Genomic DNA, 21782 nt, shown 5'->3' with positions numbered 1-21782 from the left:
ATAAATACTTTTTTAACTTTTACTAAATACATTTACAAATATTACTATTGTATTGCTTAAAAAAGAATATGAACTTGTTTTCTTTGCAGTATTTGAAATCTGGAAAAAATGAGCATCCCTTTACCTGTTTCTCCAGCTTTTCTGCAAATAAATGCGAATGCAAAAAATAATTTTTGTTTAATTTTGGGGAAAATATTGTTCGTCGTTTACGGAATTAAACAAATGACAATTTCTGAAAAACTAAAAATAATTTTTAAACAGACTCTTAATTTTTTTCTGCGGCTGTATAAACATACTTCACATATAAACAACTTTTTAAATATGAGTTAATATTAAACATATTGTAAAACATTTTGTACATTATTATTTTGAAACTCATTAGGATCGGGGGTTTTCAAATCACTTCTGAACAAATCATCTGGACAAGTTTTAAAAACCCTGCTTCACATGGTATTCAAAGGTCAGACAATGGTGTCTGGTAAAGTGTAGTGGTGGGAAAGGCATTAAGGGGTGCAAGCTGAAATAAAGGGACGAGGGTACGCGAGTCAACCATTAGGGATGAGGTGGAGCCATTAATTAGCCTGTCAAAGTAATTAACAGCCTGACACAGCTCATTTAAAAAGAAAGTATTCAAACCAATTAGTTGATTTATTTCAGTCAAACATTGAAACACATTGTTTAAAATAACGGAGGGGTAATTATCATACCACAAGTCTTAACAAAATAAACTATCCAGACGTACAGTAGTAAGTATACACGATAAAATAAAACAAAGTCACCCTTCCCTGTTACCATCAAATAAACAATATCCAAGAATGCTTCCGTTTAGACAGCATCACAATGACAAATCCCTGATGGTTTTTGGATCAAGTGAGCGCTGGAGCCGCAAAATGTAATATGTTTAGGTGTAAGGGATGGTTAACCCAAAAAGGAAAATTCTGTTATTATTTATTCACCCTCTTATCATTTCAAACCGGTATGACACAGAAAAGAAGATATTTTGAAGAATGTTGGTAACCTGAACACCAGCAAAACCCATTGACTCCAAAAAGTAAATGGGTACCACCACTGTTTGGTTACAAACATTTGTGCTCAAATATCGTCTTTCGTGTTCTGCAGTAGAAAGTCATACAGGTTTGAAATGACCAGAGGGTGAGAAAACAATGACATCATTTTCATTTTTGGGTGAACTCTCTCTTTAAGCCTCCATGATGCTTTCAACACATCCATGCACATTAATGTTACCCTCTGTCAATGTTCAGATGGGACAGAAGAAAGGAAAACATAAACATATTTTTATATTGAAAAAGAACTAATGAATACCACATAGATGAGGACCTAGGAAGAAAGCCAAATGTACACAGCTGAAATCACGTCATTATCAATGACAGATGATGAGGGTTTCTCAGGTCCACAGAAAGTAAAAAAGAGAAGATACGAATGTTGTTTGATCAAAATGTCCAAGAGATTGTTATGGCAGAGCAGCTTTTTGTCTCATTATGCCAGGAGGAATTCAGTTTATATGACTAAAGAAACCGAGCATGTATGCAGAACAAGGTGAGGCAGTCTGTGTTGAAATGGATCTGTGAATCTTCTCTCTCCTGTTGTCATTGCTTCATGTTGCTCAGACGCACATTCTTCTCCAGCTCAAACTGCCTGTGGTCAACTCGCTCCAGGAAGTTCTTTCTCTCCACGTATCTGCAGAAACACATCGTAGAGCAAGGTTGTGTTACAATAAGGAAAACTAGCAAGTAACACTATTTTTTAAACTAGAATCAAAGTGGGAGTGTTATGAATCTGACAAATAAAAACTACATTGCAGAAAGAAAAAAACAAACGAAAACTAGTGACGTTTTCAAAACTAGGACAGCCACGGCACACAGCAGGGACAGATAGGATGCTGGGTAATGTGCACTTATAAAAGAATACAAAACATTCTGTGGCGTCTTCAAGAAAGCACCATTGTATATATGAGCACAGACAAACAATCACTGGGAAAGAATGGCAATGAAACAAACACTGAGTCTTACACATTTTTGTGTGTCTGAGTGAGTTCAATAGCATAAGAATGATATTCTATGCATGCAGTCGGTGTTACAGCACGTCACGTCTCCCATTCCCTATTCCAAAGCTTTCTCCAGTTCTATTAATGCAATTTTTCCTCTGTGTCTTGAAAACAGCATGACAACAGCAAGCGGGACTGCGGGGTGTTTGCAAATGTCACCCCTTTCAAGGTTCTCGAGTGATTTCACACACATTCTTGTCTCTTTAAACATTTATTTTTCAACTGCGATTCCGAACCTGCATAAAGAAGATCCGTACGATTTATCATGAGCTTCAGAGGTCCATGTATTCAGTCTTGCTGTCCATTGTCATTATAAAGACTTGCTGGTACACAAGCTAAAAGTGGAAATGTAATAACCCTTTCAGGTTGACATCATCTGATGTCTGTGGTTTTTATCGTAATAGCAACAATCTGGGTTCAGGTAAGGAAAGCTGGCTGATGACCAGCAGTAGGGCATCTCATACAGAAAGCTTTATATGAAGTCTAAATGATTTGTTGCCGAGAGCAATGTGCACACAAACAAAACCTGAAGAGCAGGTGCCATCTGAGGCTACAGAACAGAGACTGAAGATTTTATTAGATATCAAATTACGCCGCGGTCAATGATGAAAAGACAGACAGAGAGCAAAAACTGATTGCCTCTGTCTTTTTTGAAGTCCTAATGGGATCTCTCTGTGAGAAAACAAGCACATACATACAAACACAACCTGACGCAAAATCCAACCGAATGAAACACAGTGAGTATAGTTGGGTCATTTTTAGGTCATTTTAAGATTTACAACAAAAGTAGGGCTGTGCAGTTAATTGTAATTTATCGTAATCATCAAATTTAAACTATTACAAAAACTAAATAATCAAGGTGATTATTGTGCTGCATTCCATTTTTCAGAAATATACAGAACACATTTGTGTTTGATTTTCAATCGAATTAAATTAAAAAGGCAAGTTATTTATTTTTAATGTTGTTTCAGGTCAGTGAGTGAACAATGTTAAATATTTGTGATATCAATATTGGCCATAATGATCGTGATTAGGATTTTTTTTCATAATAGAGCAGCCCTAACCAGAAACATTTTATAGGTGTTGAATTTTTTTTACCTCCCTGACATGTTTTTGTTTGTGGCGGTGCAGTCTTAGGGTCCTTAACAATGTTTTGGCTGTGTGGTTCCATAAAAACCTGATTCACAAAAAAGGTTATTTAGATTATAAAAAGGTGAGAAAGGAATTTTAAAGGATTCCTTTAAGAACCTTTGAAAAAATGGTTACTTTGGCAAACCAAAAATAGTTAGTCTATGGCATCATCGTAACTGGTGACTTTAAAAGAGGAGTTCACCCAATAATGAAAATTCTTTCATAATTCACACACGCTCTTGTCATTTCAAACCTGATTTTTTTTTCTTTTGCAGAACAAAAAAGAAGATTCACTGCCCATCCAAAAAAAGTCACACACTCTAATATTTGATTACGGCACGCATTGGCTGTGGCATCGTTTCGATAAGCTTTTGCAATATTTGACAACATTTAATACTATCAAGAATTGCATAAATTTCTCGCCAAGATCTTGTATTGATAACATTTGAGGCAGACGGCTGCCCAAAGTCTTCTCCAGCACATCCTTAATAATTCTCAATGGTGTTAAGGTCTGGACTATAGAAGTTGATGGGCATCGCCAATGTCAGGTTACCAACATTCTTCAATATCTTCATTTTTGATCTGCAGAAGAAAGTTATACAGGTTTGAAATGACAAGAGGGTGAGCAAATGATGACCAAATTTTCATTTTTGGGTCAACTATCACTTAAATATCAATTCATTCAATACATTGAACCCTTGAATTTCATAATTTAAAAAAATTCTCACATTGTGACATTGTTCAGTCTTTGGGTTCACTTAATTCAATAGAAACTGACAGAAACCTTGTGCTTCCTACTCTACTAACCAAGCGTTTGAAGAGCACAATCTGTCTCATGGCTCAACCTAAATCCGAGCAGGGAGGCACTTTCCCCAGTTTCTCAATCCCGGGATGCACTGGAAGCTTCGAAATACAATCAACCGTTTACCTCCTGGGACTGGAGGAGAGCTCTGACAGATCGGTCTGCATTTACATCATTCCACAAAAAATAAACATGTAAAACTCAAGTATCATCATCACACTGAAAACAGCCCTGAGAGTCCTGTGAGCATATAGTACATGTCACACCAGTCTTCTATTCCAGCTAGCATCTCTGGTCTACACGTCCTCCACACCCTTCAGCAGCTCCTCTCCTAAACCACATGCCTCTCAACGATACCGAAATATGGAAACAGTGGCAGACCATAATTTAGTCTTTCGCAGAGCTTTATTTTTAAAGCCCCAGGCCAGGATTTTAATTTAGTAACATTTCCACTCTCTACAACCTTCTGCTGGAGAACAAACACAGCTCTCTTCATCCACATGGCGATGAAGCTTAGCTCTGTGCTGAACATGCAGTTGGATTTGTTTTAGCAATGTCTAGAGAGGGAGTTAAACAGAATAGACATGAGATGCAGAGATGATGTCATTCTGCATTACCATCCCCTAAGGACAATACTCTAGGTTTGTGCTCCTCCCTCATCTCCCGTCTCCTGTTTACGACAAATGCATCCTGGGACTAGTGTAACGGCGCAAAATTGTGGCATTACTTTTCCCCAGAGGAATGCCGGCTCGGAGCACCTATGTAGTCTGGGTAACTACGGCGACAGGGGATTTGGAAACCAAAGGAGAGCAAGTAAACAACAAACCCCATGTACTACCCAGATAACCCAGAATCACAGCAGCTGTGGCACGCAACCACAGAGACCCCCATTTATTCACCTTTAGAAACCAACCAATCAGAACACGTTCAAAAAAGGCCAACACAGAAACGACCACTTCCCTGCCAAAATATTTAACCTCCACCAAAACTCACTGCCATGAAAAAAATCTAATTGTGATTGTAGAGCAGACATGTAAACTATGTGTGCGCAGTTTTAAATTATGGTCTGGTTTAATTCTTTTGCTCTTGAAGTCTAAAAACTGATCTGTAGATTACTGGTACTAAGGTCAATCCTGACAGGGTAAGTATACTTAATCTATAGACTTTATTTTCAATCACTTAAACACAATAATTTGTAACATAATGTTGTAATTTGCCAGATAAGACCGTCTATTTCGGGTTGCGGCGGCACCCTTACGGACATGCTGGTTTTGTGCATCCTACCGAGCGAGAAATTAGCTCCCTATGTACTGAAAGCCTCTATAAAGTGTATAGTCCCTGACAATGCACTCCCGTTAATCTCAAGAAGTACTTAAACTTTTAGGTTTAACTTTTAGCAAATCTTTTAGGTTTTCAGAGTTAGGTATTAAACATTCCTTATATTTAAGGAAGATCCTCCTGTATTGATCTCCGCTCTCAGTTTATAATTAAACGCAAAACTTCTCTCGAAAATCACATTACTTAATCCCAGGGAAAATAGGATTAGAATACCATCTCTAATTTGCTTTTATAAAATGAGTTTCTATCCTATTATTATTATGGAGGAACTCTAAATTGAGAAGGTGAGCCAGGAGGCTAGGTGACGGGCTGTTTTTCTGTCGAACAGGTACTTGGGGCTCTATCCGATGTTTTGTTCACAATGGAGAGTTTAAGTTCTCCATGCGTGTGAGTGTGTAGGAGATATGTGGGTGTTGAGTATATGGCCTTACACTGCAGGTGTCTGCCCACACGCTTCTGATTGGTCGATAAGGCGCACACAAACTATGAAGATAAATACAGAGTAAAAGCGAATCTGTGAAGTGCTTAGAACAGCAGGTTTAGTGTGCTTACAACAGTAGTTCAAAAGCCTCTAAAACATACTAGATGTTATCACAAAAACATCTATAGGCAGAATGGTAGTGTTCGGTTCTCGAAAGCAGTTCTTCCACACCCCACAGCTCCATCAGTAGCCCTTCAATAAAAATGTGTTATTTTAACTAATTAGACGGCTCATTTGAATGCTTGATTCCGATTGGCCAGTCGTGACATTCCGAGGGTTGTTATTTTCAAATAACAACCGCTCAAAACTAATAACACCCTGTAACCCGGATGCTGCCATTCATTTTGAGAGGGGCAGTTTAATATTACACAAAAAGTAATTATAAACATGTCTATTAATAACATATATGACATTATATTTACAAATGATTAAACCAATTTGCCTGTTCGTGCATTTGAACAACATTTCTTACTTTAAAACCGAAAGTAAACGTCTTTTCCTTGCATAAGGTCTGCATTCGGTAAAAAATAGCTAATCAAATATTTAAAGTTCACATTTAATGTGCAGTTTTTTCTCATGTGGCAAGTAGCTGTGTAATAAGCGGGATTATGTACAAGCCGCCGGCTGTCATCGCTAAATAAGCGAATATTTCACGATAACAACCGGTTGCCTGTACATTATCCCTTACTTAAACTATACCACATATTAATTAGCATTTATAATCTGAATATAAAAATAGTGTTAAGCTTGAACCAAGATCAATTTACTTCAATAAAAGTGGGAAGTCAACATTGCATACTGAACGTCCATTATTTCCAAAAGTAAACACGAGATGAAACTGTTAATGACCGTGGTTTCTGCTCAGTTCAGATTTGCAGTATCACTTTCTGAGTGAAGCTGAAGTTGTTTTCCTCTGCCTGACCTCCTGCTACAAGATAGCCATCAAGGCCAAGATAAGCGCTTTAAATGAAGTGCTATTGGCTAAGCTCCCACTGCATTTATCTGCCGCAGTGAGCAACAGACTGAACCCAAATCAGTCTGGAGGGGTTCTTCTCGGTCTGGTCTTAGAGACCTCTTCATTTAAATGTCTGCCCTTTGTAAAGAGGGATATAATCAGCGAGTCTTTCAGACACTGATTCTAAACAGGTCTAGTAAGGGAGCGTCTCAAAATTGACCGGACAGCATAGTACAGCAGTACTCTAGACAAAGCAATACATAAGGGACGTGTAAAATAAGTTGACTTGCATGTTTTAAATCTACGGAAATTTGTAGATTCCTGTTGAAAATCTACAAATTTCTGGTCAAACCATATGCTTTGCGTTTATCAAATGTTCGTAAAGCATATGATTTGACCACATACACATTAATTTCACTGTTCGGTGAATTTAATGATCCATTTCGAACGTATAATCAAAAATGTGCTGAAATAAAAAAATCCAGCAGGCTGCTGCTTTAAGCACTTGGTACACTTAATGATGTTTATTCAGGTCTGATGAAAACCTCTAAAGCAAGTGCGAGACACTAATGGGAGATAATATGATATGATGTGTTTGTCTGGGTCACTAATGAGGCTGGAACATACCCTTCTTTGCCTCGATTATGGATGGCCAGCTCGTCTGCAATGCCCTCTTCTGATTTAAAGGCATCCCAGTCCATCTTAGACTTCTCCAAAGTGCTCATCTTCTGCTTTTTGGACCCTATGCGATTTAGGATGCTGCCCACGCCTGCTGGCCTCTTCACACTAGAGGGAAAAACATCAACATCATAAAAGTCATCTTGGGTCAGGTCTGTCACATTATAAATAAACGATTTAACCAAAAAGGGATTCACGTGTGTTTTTAAGAGACAAAAGTCTCCAGTAACATTTGAGGTGGAATTTAGTCTTTTTGGAAACGGATAATACGGATGACAATATTTGTTAAGAAAAACGCAGGATGAAGAACCAAAAGAGAAATAATCCAGCCAAACAAAATTTTTTCCACTGTATTTGAGTATCAGCCGAGTAACAGTAAAACATTTTATTCACAACAATTTTTAAACCATTTGGTTGCCATTCAGGCAGAAAACATTAACATAATAAATGTTTTAGTTTATGATTACAATGTTATACTTTGTGTGTTTGTTTGTCCGCATAAAAACAATTCACAAAGGCTTACAAATAAATGAATGTAAAAGGACGGGACATACTGACAATAACTGATTATAACATTTCTGCAATTTAAACAAGTGTTTACTTTTTTTACATTTGTCATAACCACAACCTTTAGACAGTTTAAAAATATATTTTATCACATATTAGTTAGCTACAAATAAGAACTGAGAAATTTGAAATCTGAGAACATCTGCATCTCCTGCAATATGCAGCTGTAAAAAAAAATAGATGCACAGTTTGACCGATACCAAAGTCATCTTAACACAGAGGTTGCGCTTGGCTGGTGTAATGAAATGTTAAACGATCTGTGGAATGGAGGAGGCAAGACTCCAGACCAGGGGCTCCCCCTCATACATGGGTTCTGAGTGGAGTGAGGGTCTGCAGGGGGAATAGAGGGGGCGACAGTAGGACCTTGGGGTGCATTATGGGGTGCCTAAGGACAGATGGTTTCATGCTCAGTCGAGTCTTAAGTGATAGTCTGCCATGAGGAACGAGAAGGAAAATTGTTGTGTACAGGTGATAAGAACAATCGTTTTCAGGACAAAGGTATGAATGTTTGAGGAATGGAAAATGGCAGAATGCAGCAGCGAATGTCATACAGAATTTGAATACAAAAAATAACCCAAACAGAGCATCACGTCAATAAAAATTCTTCTAATAAATTTTGATTTTAATGCTTCGTCTCGCTTCAACGAAAAGTAAAATGAATGCTGTGAAACTGTATTACTTCACTGCAGGGAAAAAAAGACTTCATTCATTTCTTAATGAACTGCAAGTTACAATTACCTCACTGTAATAAAGTCGATTTAGCATGACTTATACAAGCGTAAATACAAATAAAAAGAGGCAACATACAAACAGACACACAAGGCTAACGTCCAAAGGTCTTTGAAAATGCATCTGCCATCTGTGCTTATGCTGTCAACACTTTATTGAAAAAGGAGAAGGGAAAGAATGAATGATGGAGTTGAGGAAAAAAAGCAGAATGGAAGATGGATTTTAAATATATATTCAGGTTCCCTTTGTGGAAACAAAAGAAGATATTTTGAAAATTGTCTTCGTGGTCCTGTGTCCATAGAATGGAAGTCAATAGGGACCCACACACTGTTGTTACACCAACATTCTTTCAAATATCTTCTTTTGTTTTCTGCAGAAAAAAAGTGAAAGACGTAAGGCTGAATAAAGGACAAAAGAAAGAATATACGCTTTTGGGTGAACTATCCCTAAAACTCATGGGGATACAAATGCCACCAGAAAATACTATGTGTGTATTTAAAAAGTAGGAGGGACTTTGAAAGCAGTCAGATTTACATATGTGCATCTACACAAACACATCTGTACATGTCACATGTAGCCCATGATTACACACAGCTTTGTGCCAGCTGTTCCACGGGAGCAGACCACCATCTGCCCAGACAACTCCTCCCCAAAGAAACACCAATAATACAGAGGTACAAAAGACAGCATAACATAAAAATCTATAATAGCAAAGCCAATATTTTAATCATATTCTCACTGTAATAACTGCATTCACAAACCAATTTGATTATACCATCATATCTGAGAAAATATGATTACAGTATTGATGGCTCGCGCCAGTAAGACTTTAAGAACCGTCCATATTTTGACATATAACATCCAAAACGGCTTTACTTTCATAAAAGTTGCCACACTACAGAATCCTCCGGTGGCTGCATTACACCGATTCAATGTGGTCTGTGGACCGATTAAAACACCAACAAAGGAATACAGGAACGGTTGTAAAATAGTGTTACCTACAGCTTAACAGCTTAGTCAACAGAAGCAGTATATATACACACACATAAAGAGGAAGACGGTTTAAACCTATCCTGTCAGGGAATCAATATACAATCAGGGTTTAACTTATAGTCAATCCCGTGTGCCATGTGACAGTATAGATAAGAGTGAGGAACACTAGGCACGGCGCAAACTCAAGAGTAAAAAGATGGGGCAGAATGTTAAACACAGAGCCAAGGTGACTGTGTAGTATACGGCCGGATGTTACCGGCCTCACCCACAGTTTTCAAAGAGAGAGGATGCTAATGATGTAACAGATACACACTTCACAAGCAAATTAAATGAGGTACATTAAAATATAGACACCTGTTTTGTGTTGAACCACTTTAACAAACTTTAAACAGAATCAGCTTCTTAGATCTGTAAAAAGTACACGGTTCAGTAAGCAGGCCATTTTTAGAGCAGATAAGATAAGTGTTGTGTAAATCTATTATTTTGCCTATCTGTAAAAGAGATTTTGTTTGCAATTATCTTTAATCCCTGCTGTGCCCAACAGATAAAAGTATTAGAGTAGCTACAGAGGAAGAAATGTGGTAAAAGACTCCAGCAATATCAGATTTTTTGTTCTGAAAATTTAAAGCATGACCATGTATACTGTAAGCATTTTGAGCCTTTCTTTACTGAATACAAATGTTGTGCTTTATTACATTTTTCCATTGTTGTCTGAATAGCAGTAAGAGTATGAACATACTATGAACCTTTTAAAAGCTACAACATAGTTACATGCACAATAGTGTATTATACAGCAACACTGTAAATTAATGTTTTTATAATCCACAAACTTATAATCATAGAGCAAACTACTTGGTGTCCTAATATTTAGTGGAGCCTTTGCTAGTGCCCAAATTTGTGTTCATGATAATAATAATAATTCAAACTGTAGACAACCATAATGTGGGGTTGCATGACACAATCCAGAGAGCAGAATAATAAGCCATGATATCCTCAACCAGTTGTTGTGTTTATCAGCAGTCAGACTTCCCCCATGACCAAAATCTTGTTAGTGTCTCAGCTAATGGCACACACAGAGCCACTATGTTCAGGCGTTCTGTGAAGGGGGAGGAGAACCCCTGAAACATCTTATTCTCGCTCTATCCAAGGCAGGAAGTGAATTCCTGCACCTTATTATATCGGTTTATGTCATCTAAGTTCAGCAAGAGGCTCGTAAACTATGCATCGTCTCATATTTAGCTGACAAGTCGCCCTATATCCACTCTTTGTAATTATAGTCTTTGTGACATCATAAGAGAGGACATAACAGGGCATCATGGGAGATGGACGCCGGCTGACCCTGGATGTTTGATCTAGATCATCTCTGTAGCCTGGATGCTCAGACTCATTTGATGGTTTGTTCTTTCCTGAGAGGCGGACGCTGGCCTAGTTATTTGCAGTTATTTACGAGTGAGTGCAGCGGTAGACCTGTGCAGCGGAGCTATAAACCAGCAGCACAAGCACTATGAAACCCCATTCTCAGGACAGAACAGGCTCATGACCCACATTCTTTCTGACAAGCCAAAGCTGGAGAAACAGCCAGAGGATGGGTCGCCGACTTACATAACACCCCTAAAAATGCTGATGGAGTCATTTAGACAGACAAGGGAAGTTGCATACAGTGTAAAAAAATCTTTGATTAGTTTTGACCTGGTTTAACATTACTTGAACTCAAAACACTTTAAATTATGTTGATGCATTTATACTTGTCATGAGTGACAACAATTCATCAATAATCAAGTTGTGAAACAAAGTTAAAAAAGCTTGTTAGGCTTTTTAGTTATTTGATTATAACTAAAAGTAAGACAACAACACATTTTTGCAGTGTTCTTTTTAAGCATATACAGTGTACACAAAAACAAAACACTACGACACAAGGGGTTAAAAAAAACACCACTCGCCAAGTGTTAAATGAGAATTAAAAAATGATTTTAGGAGCAAGTAAAACCAAATCTCCAGACATCGGGATCGGAAAGATATGCCACCGATTTAATAACATGAACTAAAACTTATTTTATTTATTTATTAAGTAACACATTATCTAACTGATTTAGATCAAACAATAATGCTTGACGTAAGATCCATAACACGTTTCTTCATGTTTGCACGGCTTAAAGCTAATTTTATGTTAAAATAGAAAAACAGCTCAATTCCAAAAGACAACAATCCAATACCGCAAAATATTTAATTTTCAGAGCTATTTAAAGCTTTATTTATTTTACCAGTGGTGCTTTAAAGATTTATTTAGTGCCAAATCATCTCAAGTGTTTTTAATGTCTGCCTTTGTGACTGTAAGAGCACTAAATTCCTTTCAGAGGCGTTTCGCGTCATAATTGATTCAGTTTAAAGCAGCGCTACAACAGTGATCAAAGCAGCACATTTGTAACAAATTCACAGCATTTAACAAAACATTTCCAGACAGTTACTTCCAGACTTCAAATGGCCCGCTGTGAGCGGTTTTCCCATTATATTTGTTTGAAGACTATTATAGTTTTGTGCAAGAAAAGTATATAGTTACTCTATTTCAGAATGTTAACTGCCAAATGAATGAAACTCGGTGCTTATTTGATATTCCTGCTCAATAAATAACACAAAGACAAATAGTATCACTCATAAATGTTATGCTCCAGTCCAAGAAATATTATAAATGATTCTATGCACGATTTAAGCCAATAAATTGACTAACTTGTAAAAAGAACCAACATTCAACACATGCAACTTTAATGTAAACTGCACATTATCATTTGCAAGGTCATATAAAAAAAAGGTTGCCGGTCACCTCAGGTTCCCTCCTTCTGGTTAAGTGTGTTTTCATTTTAAATATGATATCCTACCTGACCTATCCACCCCCCTTCATTTCAAATCCTATACTTTCCTTTTGTTTGATCTTCAAAAGACTTGTCCAATTTGGAATATGAAGCTTTGAGGTTTTCCACCGCTAATAGGATAAATGACAGATTTACATCCCGAGAACAATACGTTGCCACCTGCTCTTAGATGACTGATGAACGTACATAAAGACACCTGCAGCGTTAAGACCAAGAGTTCAAATACCTTTAACACTCGGGGCTCCTGGACCCTGTGATCAGCCACCTGGACACACTAAAAAAGTCCCTAATCTGTGATTTTTGTCAGTCATTGACACAAACACACATGAGGATATTTAACAGGTCCATCTGTTTACCCAATCAATGCTATAAACTATTCTATTACGATACTAAGAAATGTTTCGCCAGGGTTTACAAACAGTTTACAGAACGCTCGACACCTGACCCATAATGCCAAGAATTACTAGTAAATGGTTAAACATGCAAACTAGGATTACCATTCTCTGTGGTAACAAATACTACGGACAGTATGTCCTCATCACAAACCCTCTCCGGTCCTCCACTTGTCCTCTAACAAAAGAATGCAGATATTTTCAGCACAGATGGACAAAGTGTTTACACCCAAACAATTCAACACAGCTCAACAGGGAAAAGATGCAAGATGGCATTTGTGGAGATAAAACCCTATATCCCCAACACACACACAAGTTTTGTATTTGGATGTTTTTAAATTGCTGAGGTAACTGTCTGAAAAACATGTGTGGAACTTTGTAGGTTTCAGAGAGTTTATGCACACATGACCACTATTGTGCCTCAGGCCTTTGGAAAAAGGTCTTTCTACTCTGTGTGTCTTGTCATGTGTATACATTATAGTACTGGTGACTCAGACAAGACGTGGAACAGACACCATAAAACTGGAAAATAGGAAATGCAGGGCCACGGTTTAAACAAAACACACTGATCTGGGGATTCTGAAGACGACAGCCATTTACTTTAGCAGCAGCCTCACACACTTCTTATGCAAAATAATCAGTCTGCATGGTCCTACAGTAACGATGTTTTCTAATAAACCTAGAAAGTTACAAAAGTGCACACAGATTTTCAGAAAAAAGCAAACAGATAAAGAAAATGACAAATGCAATAGAAAACAATGCAAAGAGTAAAACTTTGATTAAAGGTGCTGCGTTTCATTTTTTGGATATACATTACTATGTGTTCAGAGGTTTATAAAGACCTTATATAATGAAACGTTATGTTTTCATACCCTTAGAATTAACTATTTTTATCTAGGCTACATACACCGGAATTTACCATGTTTTTTCTACAGTAGCGTTAAGCGTACAAACTGCTCTACAGAGTGCGTTTCGTAAATATGTAATCTCCTTCGGCAAAGAAGGAAAAATGTGACGACATCATAGCCCTGTGTCACCCACAGTTGTACTACGAATGGGAGGGCTGGAGTGAGCCGTTGGTTGCAATTCGTAACCTCACCACTAGATGCTGCTAAAAGAAATTCTGCTGTGTGCTTTAGGACGGCCATCAGATGGAAACTTGGAGGTTTATGGGTGTGCTCTTCAAGGCTACTACTGTGTATCTAACCAAGCACCACTTTTCAAATCTACAAATACAGTTATGACACAACAACAATTTCTTATTAAGTCCGTAATGTGTGTGTGCGTAGTTGTCACTCGTCTGTGTCCGCTTGAAGAGCACTGGGCTGTCACACTTTGTTCACCTTTCAATCATCCCAGTCACTAACTGTCAGCACATTTCCCATCCTGAGAGCCATTACATGCTCTCTGCTCTCCATTTTCATCTTTCCCCAGCCCATATTGCTTCAGTCCGCATTCAATTAATTCAAACAACTTTATATCGGCATACTTTGAGAGAAGGCCGTTATGGAAGCTGATACACAAATCCGTAAAGCTTCCCTTAGCTAAGTACGGTCGCATTATATCTGCATAACCGATAGGAGTGAGTTACCATAATCACTTCCAGCCATTTTGAGTCTAACAGAGCTAATTTCCTTCCTGAAAGGGTTTTCTCTTTGTGTATCAAGAGAAACTGGCAGGGCAGTGAAACAGAGAGACTCTTTGGAAAGGTCTGGAGTGTCCCCAAACATAAGAGGCTTGACTTTTCCCATCTGTTCTTACAATATCCGACTGAAGAACATCACCCCACTTCCCTCTATAACATGCAGACTATTCACCGCCTCCACAGCTGCGCGTCCATGAGGACGGAAATGCGCTTCCTGTCACAAGCAGAGGAGCCTTCGCAAACCCTGGTGTTTGAAGACGAGGACTGAAGTGGTCTAGTTGTGTCTCTTTGACAGGCTGAATAGAGGCTGATGGAGCGCTGAGGAGACTCAGAGAAACAGGGGTGGTGGAGTGTCTAAACAGCAAGGGCTGATTTGACGTTTTAAAAGTGTCTGTGGTGAATTCCCAAAAAAAGAGAACTTTCAGCACTGCTTCGAATATTAATGCAAACACTTTTAAAATGTCATGCGTCGTTCTGCATTCACAGCTTAAATTTGTAGATTAAGATTGTAGGTCACGTCTGCGGTTCAAAAACTTCAAGGAGATTGTTCAATCAAACATTAAAAGTCTTTCAATATTTCACTCTTTCACGGAACACATCTGGATTGAAAAACAAATAACTATTAATTAATATATGAATCCAAGTTTTCTGAAACCATACAATAGCTTTTTGTGAGAATCAAAACTGGAAGAACATAAGCAATGACAAAATGTTCAAATTTGGGCGAATTCTTCAACTATAAAGTTTTAAATGTACACCAACTGGATGCCTGTGCAGGCAGTCAGTGTGTTGATAAAGTCCTCATAAGATTTCTGTCTGCTATCACGCGTTCAGCACAAAAGCCACATGGGACAATTTGCATTTGTTTTGGCAGAAGCACACATTTAGACTGGCATACAGAGGAAACCGTGCGCCCTGCTCGCTTTCAGGCCACAGCACAATTTTAGATGCCAGAAGGGAGCGAGGAGTGGCCTGGTTTTGTCAGAAACATAAACTGGGAGATAGAGCGCACAAATCTGTGCAGTGTCCAGTAGTAGGAGTCATTATATTGAACCATCACTTCAGTTAACATGAATTCATTAGTATGAAGACTGGCTAACACTGTATCCAGCTGTGAGGAGACAAGCAACATGATATTTCAGGTGTGCTAATGAAACATCCTCATAGTAATATCACAACCAGTGGAAGTTCACATGCTCTTAGTGACGTCATCACAGAGGCTAAAGAGCTGGACGGAAAACACTCAAAACACACAAAAGATTCATGTATTTTCACATTCATTGTTTTATAGGGATTTAAAACAATTTATTACTGAAGTGGTCTGATACAAAAACCAAACCATTAAATCTTAATACTCAATCCTTAAAAAAAGTGGGCAGTCTCTACAGAGGTCTTTGGTGTAGTTTGATTGGTTGGACCATTCTTTTGCAGCACTATAAATAATGTAGTTCTTAAACCGTAACTGTGTTAACCCTTTTGTAAAGTACAGTTACATTATAACTCCGACTTCAACAGAGGCAAATTCCATCATTAACAACCTCAAAGCCGTCTTTAAAAGTTCAATGTAATTGCTTAAAAAACAATTCCCTATGGGAGAAACAAATGTGATGTTTACTTCCAGGCACACTGTTGCGGTCTATTACTCTCTAATACTCACAATACACAATGCAGACCTATGCGTAACATCAAGGACCAGATGCCAGGAAAGAATAAACAGCTGGACGAGGTTAAAAGTTCTCGCTTTTGAACTCGAACACTTCTCTTTAGGCAGTGTTTAGCACGTGAAGTCATGAATAACATTCTTCTTCTTGTCTTAAAGGTGCAGTATGTAATATTTAGGACTATCTATTGACAGAGGCAACTACAGAGGGTGCTTCATAAATACGTTATGTACTTTGGCAAAGAAGGACGTGACGACATGTTTGTCCACTGTCAGCTGCCATAGTGCTTCGAAAGGGAGGGGGAGTGAGCTGTTGGTTGCAATTCGCAACCTCGCCACTAGATGTCACTAAAATTTTCACATTGAAGGTAATAAGAATTCCTACAGGCTAACTCCACCCATAAAAATGCATGTTTTCAACTAAAACCAAAATTACTTCATTTACGAACAATAAAAGAACAGCAAAAATGTATGCTGTAAGTGAACTCCCAAACAAATAGCGTCTCTTTTGCCCTTTCTGAACTAAAGAATGCGTGTACACACACACACACAGACACACACAACGGCCTGACCTGAGCCTCAGACACAGCGTGAGGTGTGTGACTGCTCTGTTTTAACGGAGGGAGCGAAGCCCTATTTTTAGGGCCCTGGAGACGAGGCTCTATAATTAGAAAAGCAGAGCTGTGACATGTGGAAATCATTAGTTTAAAGCACATACACACAGGTTTCCCAGAACCACTGCTACTTACTCGCTTACAGCAAGCTGAACCAAAGCCAAGCGGAACAGAAACAGGAAAACGGAGGGCAGACTTCCTCTCAATTTCTCTCCATGAGCGCGTTTGTGTAATCGACGTGGAAAAGATAGCAAGTCTTTTGTAAGAGAAAGAGGCTCAGATGAGGACACTACCTCGCGTGAGGTGTGTGAACAGATGTGTGTGTATCTTAAGATGGAGCTCAGTGTCAGTCAGGTTGTGTGATAAGACCACAGAGACACCAGACGATCAATCAGGCCATCGGTGCAGTTAAGATCAAGCAACAGTAAATCTAGCCGCTTCACAGATCGATACCACTTAGACGACACAAAATTACACAACACTGCTCTACTCTGTGCAGGTTTCATCTGTCTGTGGGGTCCGCACAAATGATGTCATCGGTTATCCTTTACACATGCATGCAAACTCACACACAGGTTAAAAAAATGTACTTTCTGCCTGTGACTGTAAATATAAAATATTATGCTATGTTTTTAAATCATATATTTGTATCGACATGACAACTATATTATTTAATTAAACCCTGCCTCTAAGATATCATTTTTACAATTTGATTTAAACCAAGGAATTTTCCCATTCCTAATGAAGATACTATCCAACTGGGAAGTCACTACATTTTATTTAGTTGCCCATGCCAATTTCGACTCATATTTGGCACATGGCGAGTGTTAATTTTGGACCCTGCTCATGCATAAATGGGCTGTTGGGTAAAATCAACAGATGGACACGCCAGGTGAAGTGTGTGTGTGTGTGTTCAGGATGGAAATACAAAAAAAAATCAACAAAAGAGCTTTTTGCTGACTGCTACCAGCTATAAAACCAATCAAATGTGATCATAAATGCAGTTGACAACTAAAATGTTAAAGGGATAGTTCACCCAAATATAATTTGCTCCCCTTCCGGTTATTTTAACCTGTATGACTTTCATTCTTCTGCAGGACACGAAAGAAGATATGTCAAAAATGTTGGTAACCGAACAAAGGCGATACCCATTGACTTGCTTTGTTTTTGTGTCTATACAATAGAAGTGAATGGGTGCCCCCGTTATTGGATTCCCAAAGTTCTTCAAAATATATTCTCTTGTGTTTTGAAGAAGTCAAACAGGAGTAAATGATGACATCATTTTTGGATGAACTATCACTTTAATAGTTGAGTTTATGTGCTATTACACTAATGCATTTGAGAGTTTATTGTACACATTATTCATTACACAAGCTGATAACAAACATGTTTGTAAAATAAATTATACACACTAACAGATAAAATCTCTGTATCATCACAGTATGTTTGCCAATCTTTCTCCCAAAGAAGAAACACAGTCAGATGTACATGTGTATGGAAACAGCGTGTTTAACCATCGTCAGCAGTTCTGCAATGAGGCACAGTATGACACTGTTAAGTGAAGAAACAGAGAGAAACTATATGTGTGTGAGAGAAAGAGAGGGCTTCATATGACCCAGAGTGCTGACTCAAGCCCTCCGACCTCAAATCACACAAAAATGGCCTAAAGGGGAAAAGTAAGGAGAGAATATGAAGACAGGTATGTTTTATGCGCTCATTTTTTCTTGTGCAAAGTTTAAGCGAGAGCCCTGCTGTGCTCAAGAATAACACCCACTGGAATATAAAGAGACCTGGTTTAAAGTCACAGAGACTTTAAAGCGACAAACGCGAGCGCTGTCAAAGCCACTGGAATGAAAACCAGACATGCATAGCTTAGCAGCAGCACACTGTGAGTAGCATATTTTAATGTATGATATAAAAAAAAGTGTTGTTTGGACGATAAAGGGATGAGAGGGGTGGGGTTCAAACTTCTTTCCTGCTGTTCGAGCACACACCCTTACTGTATATCCGGTACAGGAAAATTATGACTTCCTCTTTAGCAAACATTCACAATCTCAGTGCACAGGGAAGGCGGTCTGAAATGAAACCCATGGATATGAGGAAGAAGCCAAAGGCAGATCAAAACAATGACAACCTCTCCATTACAGAGACAAACATGAACTCTAAAGAGACCCTAAAAGACCCATAAATGCAATTTTTTATTTCTCCAGAACTGGGGGGAATATGACACGCACATCTGTGCGCACTGAAGTTGAAGGATATTCGTGCTATCGCTAGTTTTCCCGAAAGGCACAGATGGAATTAAATTATCAAAGGCTCGCTATCATAGCTGTCAAAGATCAATGACATGTCTCACATCGCCCCTAGCTCTGAACACAGTGACACAGATGTCTTTATCTATTTACCAGCACCAATGACAACTATGGAGATGACACCTAATTACTGTAATATAACAACATCAATAACAAAGAACTAATTACAGTCGGGCTTTAACAACTTACACACATCTGTATCAGTGAAACATTAAACCAAACCATTAGAAAACACTTTGATTCATTAATTAACTGGCGCAATGGTTGTATATGATCTTTCACATACACTGCAAAAGACTGAACAGAGAAATGCAGGGTAGAGGGTGTGGGGTGGTACCTGGATCCGAAAGAGGGCGTTGGTTCAGAGGATATGGGCTGCTGTTCACTGTTCTCCTGTGATGTCTCCTCTGTCTTCAAAAAGCTCTTGGCCTCCCGTGAATTTATATCCACTTCTTTAGAAACTCTGTGGTACATTGAGATGGTAAATATAAACATATAACATGTATTGAAATACAAAACAGATCTTTATATAGATCAATTAACTTTCTGCATACTTGAAATCAATTGCATGTCTGAATGCTTGAGTCCGATAATCTTTCATAGATTTGTAAAATGACTAACTACATCGTAAAAGGCGGAATTTAATTTAATTATGAACATGAAGATATAAATATTATAATGCAATACAATGTATAGCTTTACAGATTTTTAAAATAGTGCATTTAGAGGAATCACTGCTGCTTTCTTAGAAAATCCCGCTCCATAGTGTATAAATTAATATTTGCTGCCATCTGGTGGTAATGTGAAAAAAATGACAAAAGCAAGATTAACTCACCGCACATCTTCCCCAGCAAAATCAAACACCTTGGTAATGGTGATCTTTGTGGTTTCTTTTGGTTTATCCCCCTGCTGCTCAGACCCTGTGGAGGGTTTACTGGGCTGATCTGTTTTGGCTGTGGATGTGGACTATGAGAAATACAAGCAATGTGTGCACATTAATCTAACTGACAATCAAAAAGGCTGGTAGTTTAACGAAGAAAGGAACGATTGAGAGACTTGGAAATGTAAAAAAAACACTGAACCACAAACCAAAAACGATGATAACATTATCCCAAAGAAAGATTTACAGTCTATGGTATTAACAACATAACATGAACAAAAAACTCTGTTTTTATTCTGTATGAGAGATGAACAGAACTGTTCAAAACAGGGGCGGTGTCACAACATAACGGTATTGACCACAACAGTGATACAAAAATAAGCATTTTGTTAATTCTACACAAATTATAGTATCGTAAATAACTCAAAAAATGAAAGAGAGAAAACACAAAACGGCCTAAAAAAGATGAATTTCACGATTTTAACATCACTTATTTCCTTTTAAGAATAATCTATAGATATTGCAATAATATTATTATTGTGAAGTCTTTTGTCCACAATAATCGTGTAGTAAAAATCTTTTGAAACCCCTAAATAACTTTGACAGCCCTAGTTCAAAATGAACAGTTTGTCGATGCGATAAATAAAAACGCAGCAACAGAATATAAATTATTAGCACTGAATTGGTCACATATGAAAATATGATGAAATGTCAACATATTTTGAGCATTTTCTTTACCTGTTGAGAGTCTGCACTTGGAGACACTGATGTTTTCGGTCGAGGTCCAACCTCACTCAGAAAGCTTGCCCAAAGATCATCTGATTTCTTCTTCTGCTTTTCTTCAGTCTTCTCTGTTGATTTTACTACATAATCTTCTTTTATCTCATCTTCATTTCCCTGCTGGTCTACTGCACTTCCCTCACTGTCTTCAATTTTGAGACATCCTTTCTTTCTTTTTCTTCGTTTAAAAAACAGCAAGTGAGAAAATAATGTATTGGAATTTTGCAGTAAAATTAAGCTGTTTAGTTAAACGCCATAAATATCTTACCTCATAGGAATTCCACCTTTGCTATTCTTCTTTTTCTTCTTCGCATGTTCAGACTGCTGCCCATCATGTGCTTCACCCTCCAGACCATCTTCTTTCTCACATTCATTTATGTCATCTTCACTCAGATTATCATCTGACTCATAAAATAAAAAATAAAATAAACATTTTTATTACAATGAGAAAATGTTAGCATAAATAAGGACCCCGAAATCGAATTCTTTATTAAACCTATTATCCTTCTAATATATATATAAATACATTTTTGGCACTGAAAAAATATTTTCAGTTAGTTTAAATGTTTACACATTGGGATGTATAAATAAATAAATAAATTACTTTGACTATAGTATAGCCGTAATTAGCAACCTCTTAGCATCTTTGCACATTGCCAATGCTAACTTGTATTGCTAAGAGCTCTCACCGGATGGCACATAATCTTCATCCTCATTTGAGGCATAATCATCCGAGTCGTAATCTGAATAATTCATATTTATATTAGTGTTGTGTTGAAACAGCAGCTAAATCTGACGCCGAAAACCAGAAGCATAAAACGGCGGTTCTCCGGATAGCTAGCGTGCAAATGCGTTAGGAGCTTTCCAACATGGTTTTATATGATACGTAAAAA

The 21782-nt window shown here is 37.9% G+C and overlaps 1 protein-coding gene across 1 annotated transcript; it reads right to left on the bottom strand.

Annotated features, from left to right (window-relative positions):
* Positions 1 to 614: 614 nt before the first annotated feature.
* cfdp1 (craniofacial development protein 1) lies at positions 615 to 21769 on the bottom strand. Its single transcript, XM_056766730.1, has 7 exons — positions 21579 to 21769; positions 21158 to 21290; positions 20848 to 21067; positions 20065 to 20195; positions 19567 to 19692; positions 7400 to 7558; positions 615 to 1698 (listed from the first exon to the last, which is right to left on the bottom strand). The coding sequence occupies exons 1-7, from the start codon at positions 21643 to 21645 to the stop codon at positions 1608 to 1610; spliced, it is 927 nt and encodes a 308-aa protein (XP_056622708.1). The 5' UTR covers positions 21646 to 21769; the 3' UTR covers positions 615 to 1607.
* Positions 21770 to 21782: the final 13 nt, after the last annotated feature.

Source organism: Triplophysa dalaica, chromosome 14, assembly GCF_015846415.1.
Source record: "Triplophysa dalaica isolate WHDGS20190420 chromosome 14, ASM1584641v1, whole genome shotgun sequence".
NCBI classification, from domain to species: Eukaryota; Metazoa; Chordata; class Actinopteri; order Cypriniformes; family Nemacheilidae; genus Triplophysa; species Triplophysa dalaica.
The sequence above is the reverse complement of the archived record's forward strand: the minus strand, read 5'-3'. Positions and strand labels throughout refer to the sequence as shown.

What these genes read in the sequence shown, in the direction of transcription:
- cfdp1 (XM_056766730.1), bottom strand. Translation starts at nt 21,645, where the DNA reads ATGAATTATTCAGATTACGACTCGGATGATTATGCCTCAAATGAGGAT. An exon ending in TGAAGATTATGTGCCATCCG is followed by an intron (nt 21,291 to 21,578) that starts GTGAGAGCTCTT and finishes TTTATGAGTCAG; the next exon opens with ATGATAATCTGAGTGAAGAT. An exon ending in CAAGTGCAGACTCTCAACAG is followed by an intron (nt 20,196 to 20,847) that starts GTAAAGAAAATG and finishes TATTTCTCATAG; the next exon opens with TCCACATCCACAGCCAAAAC.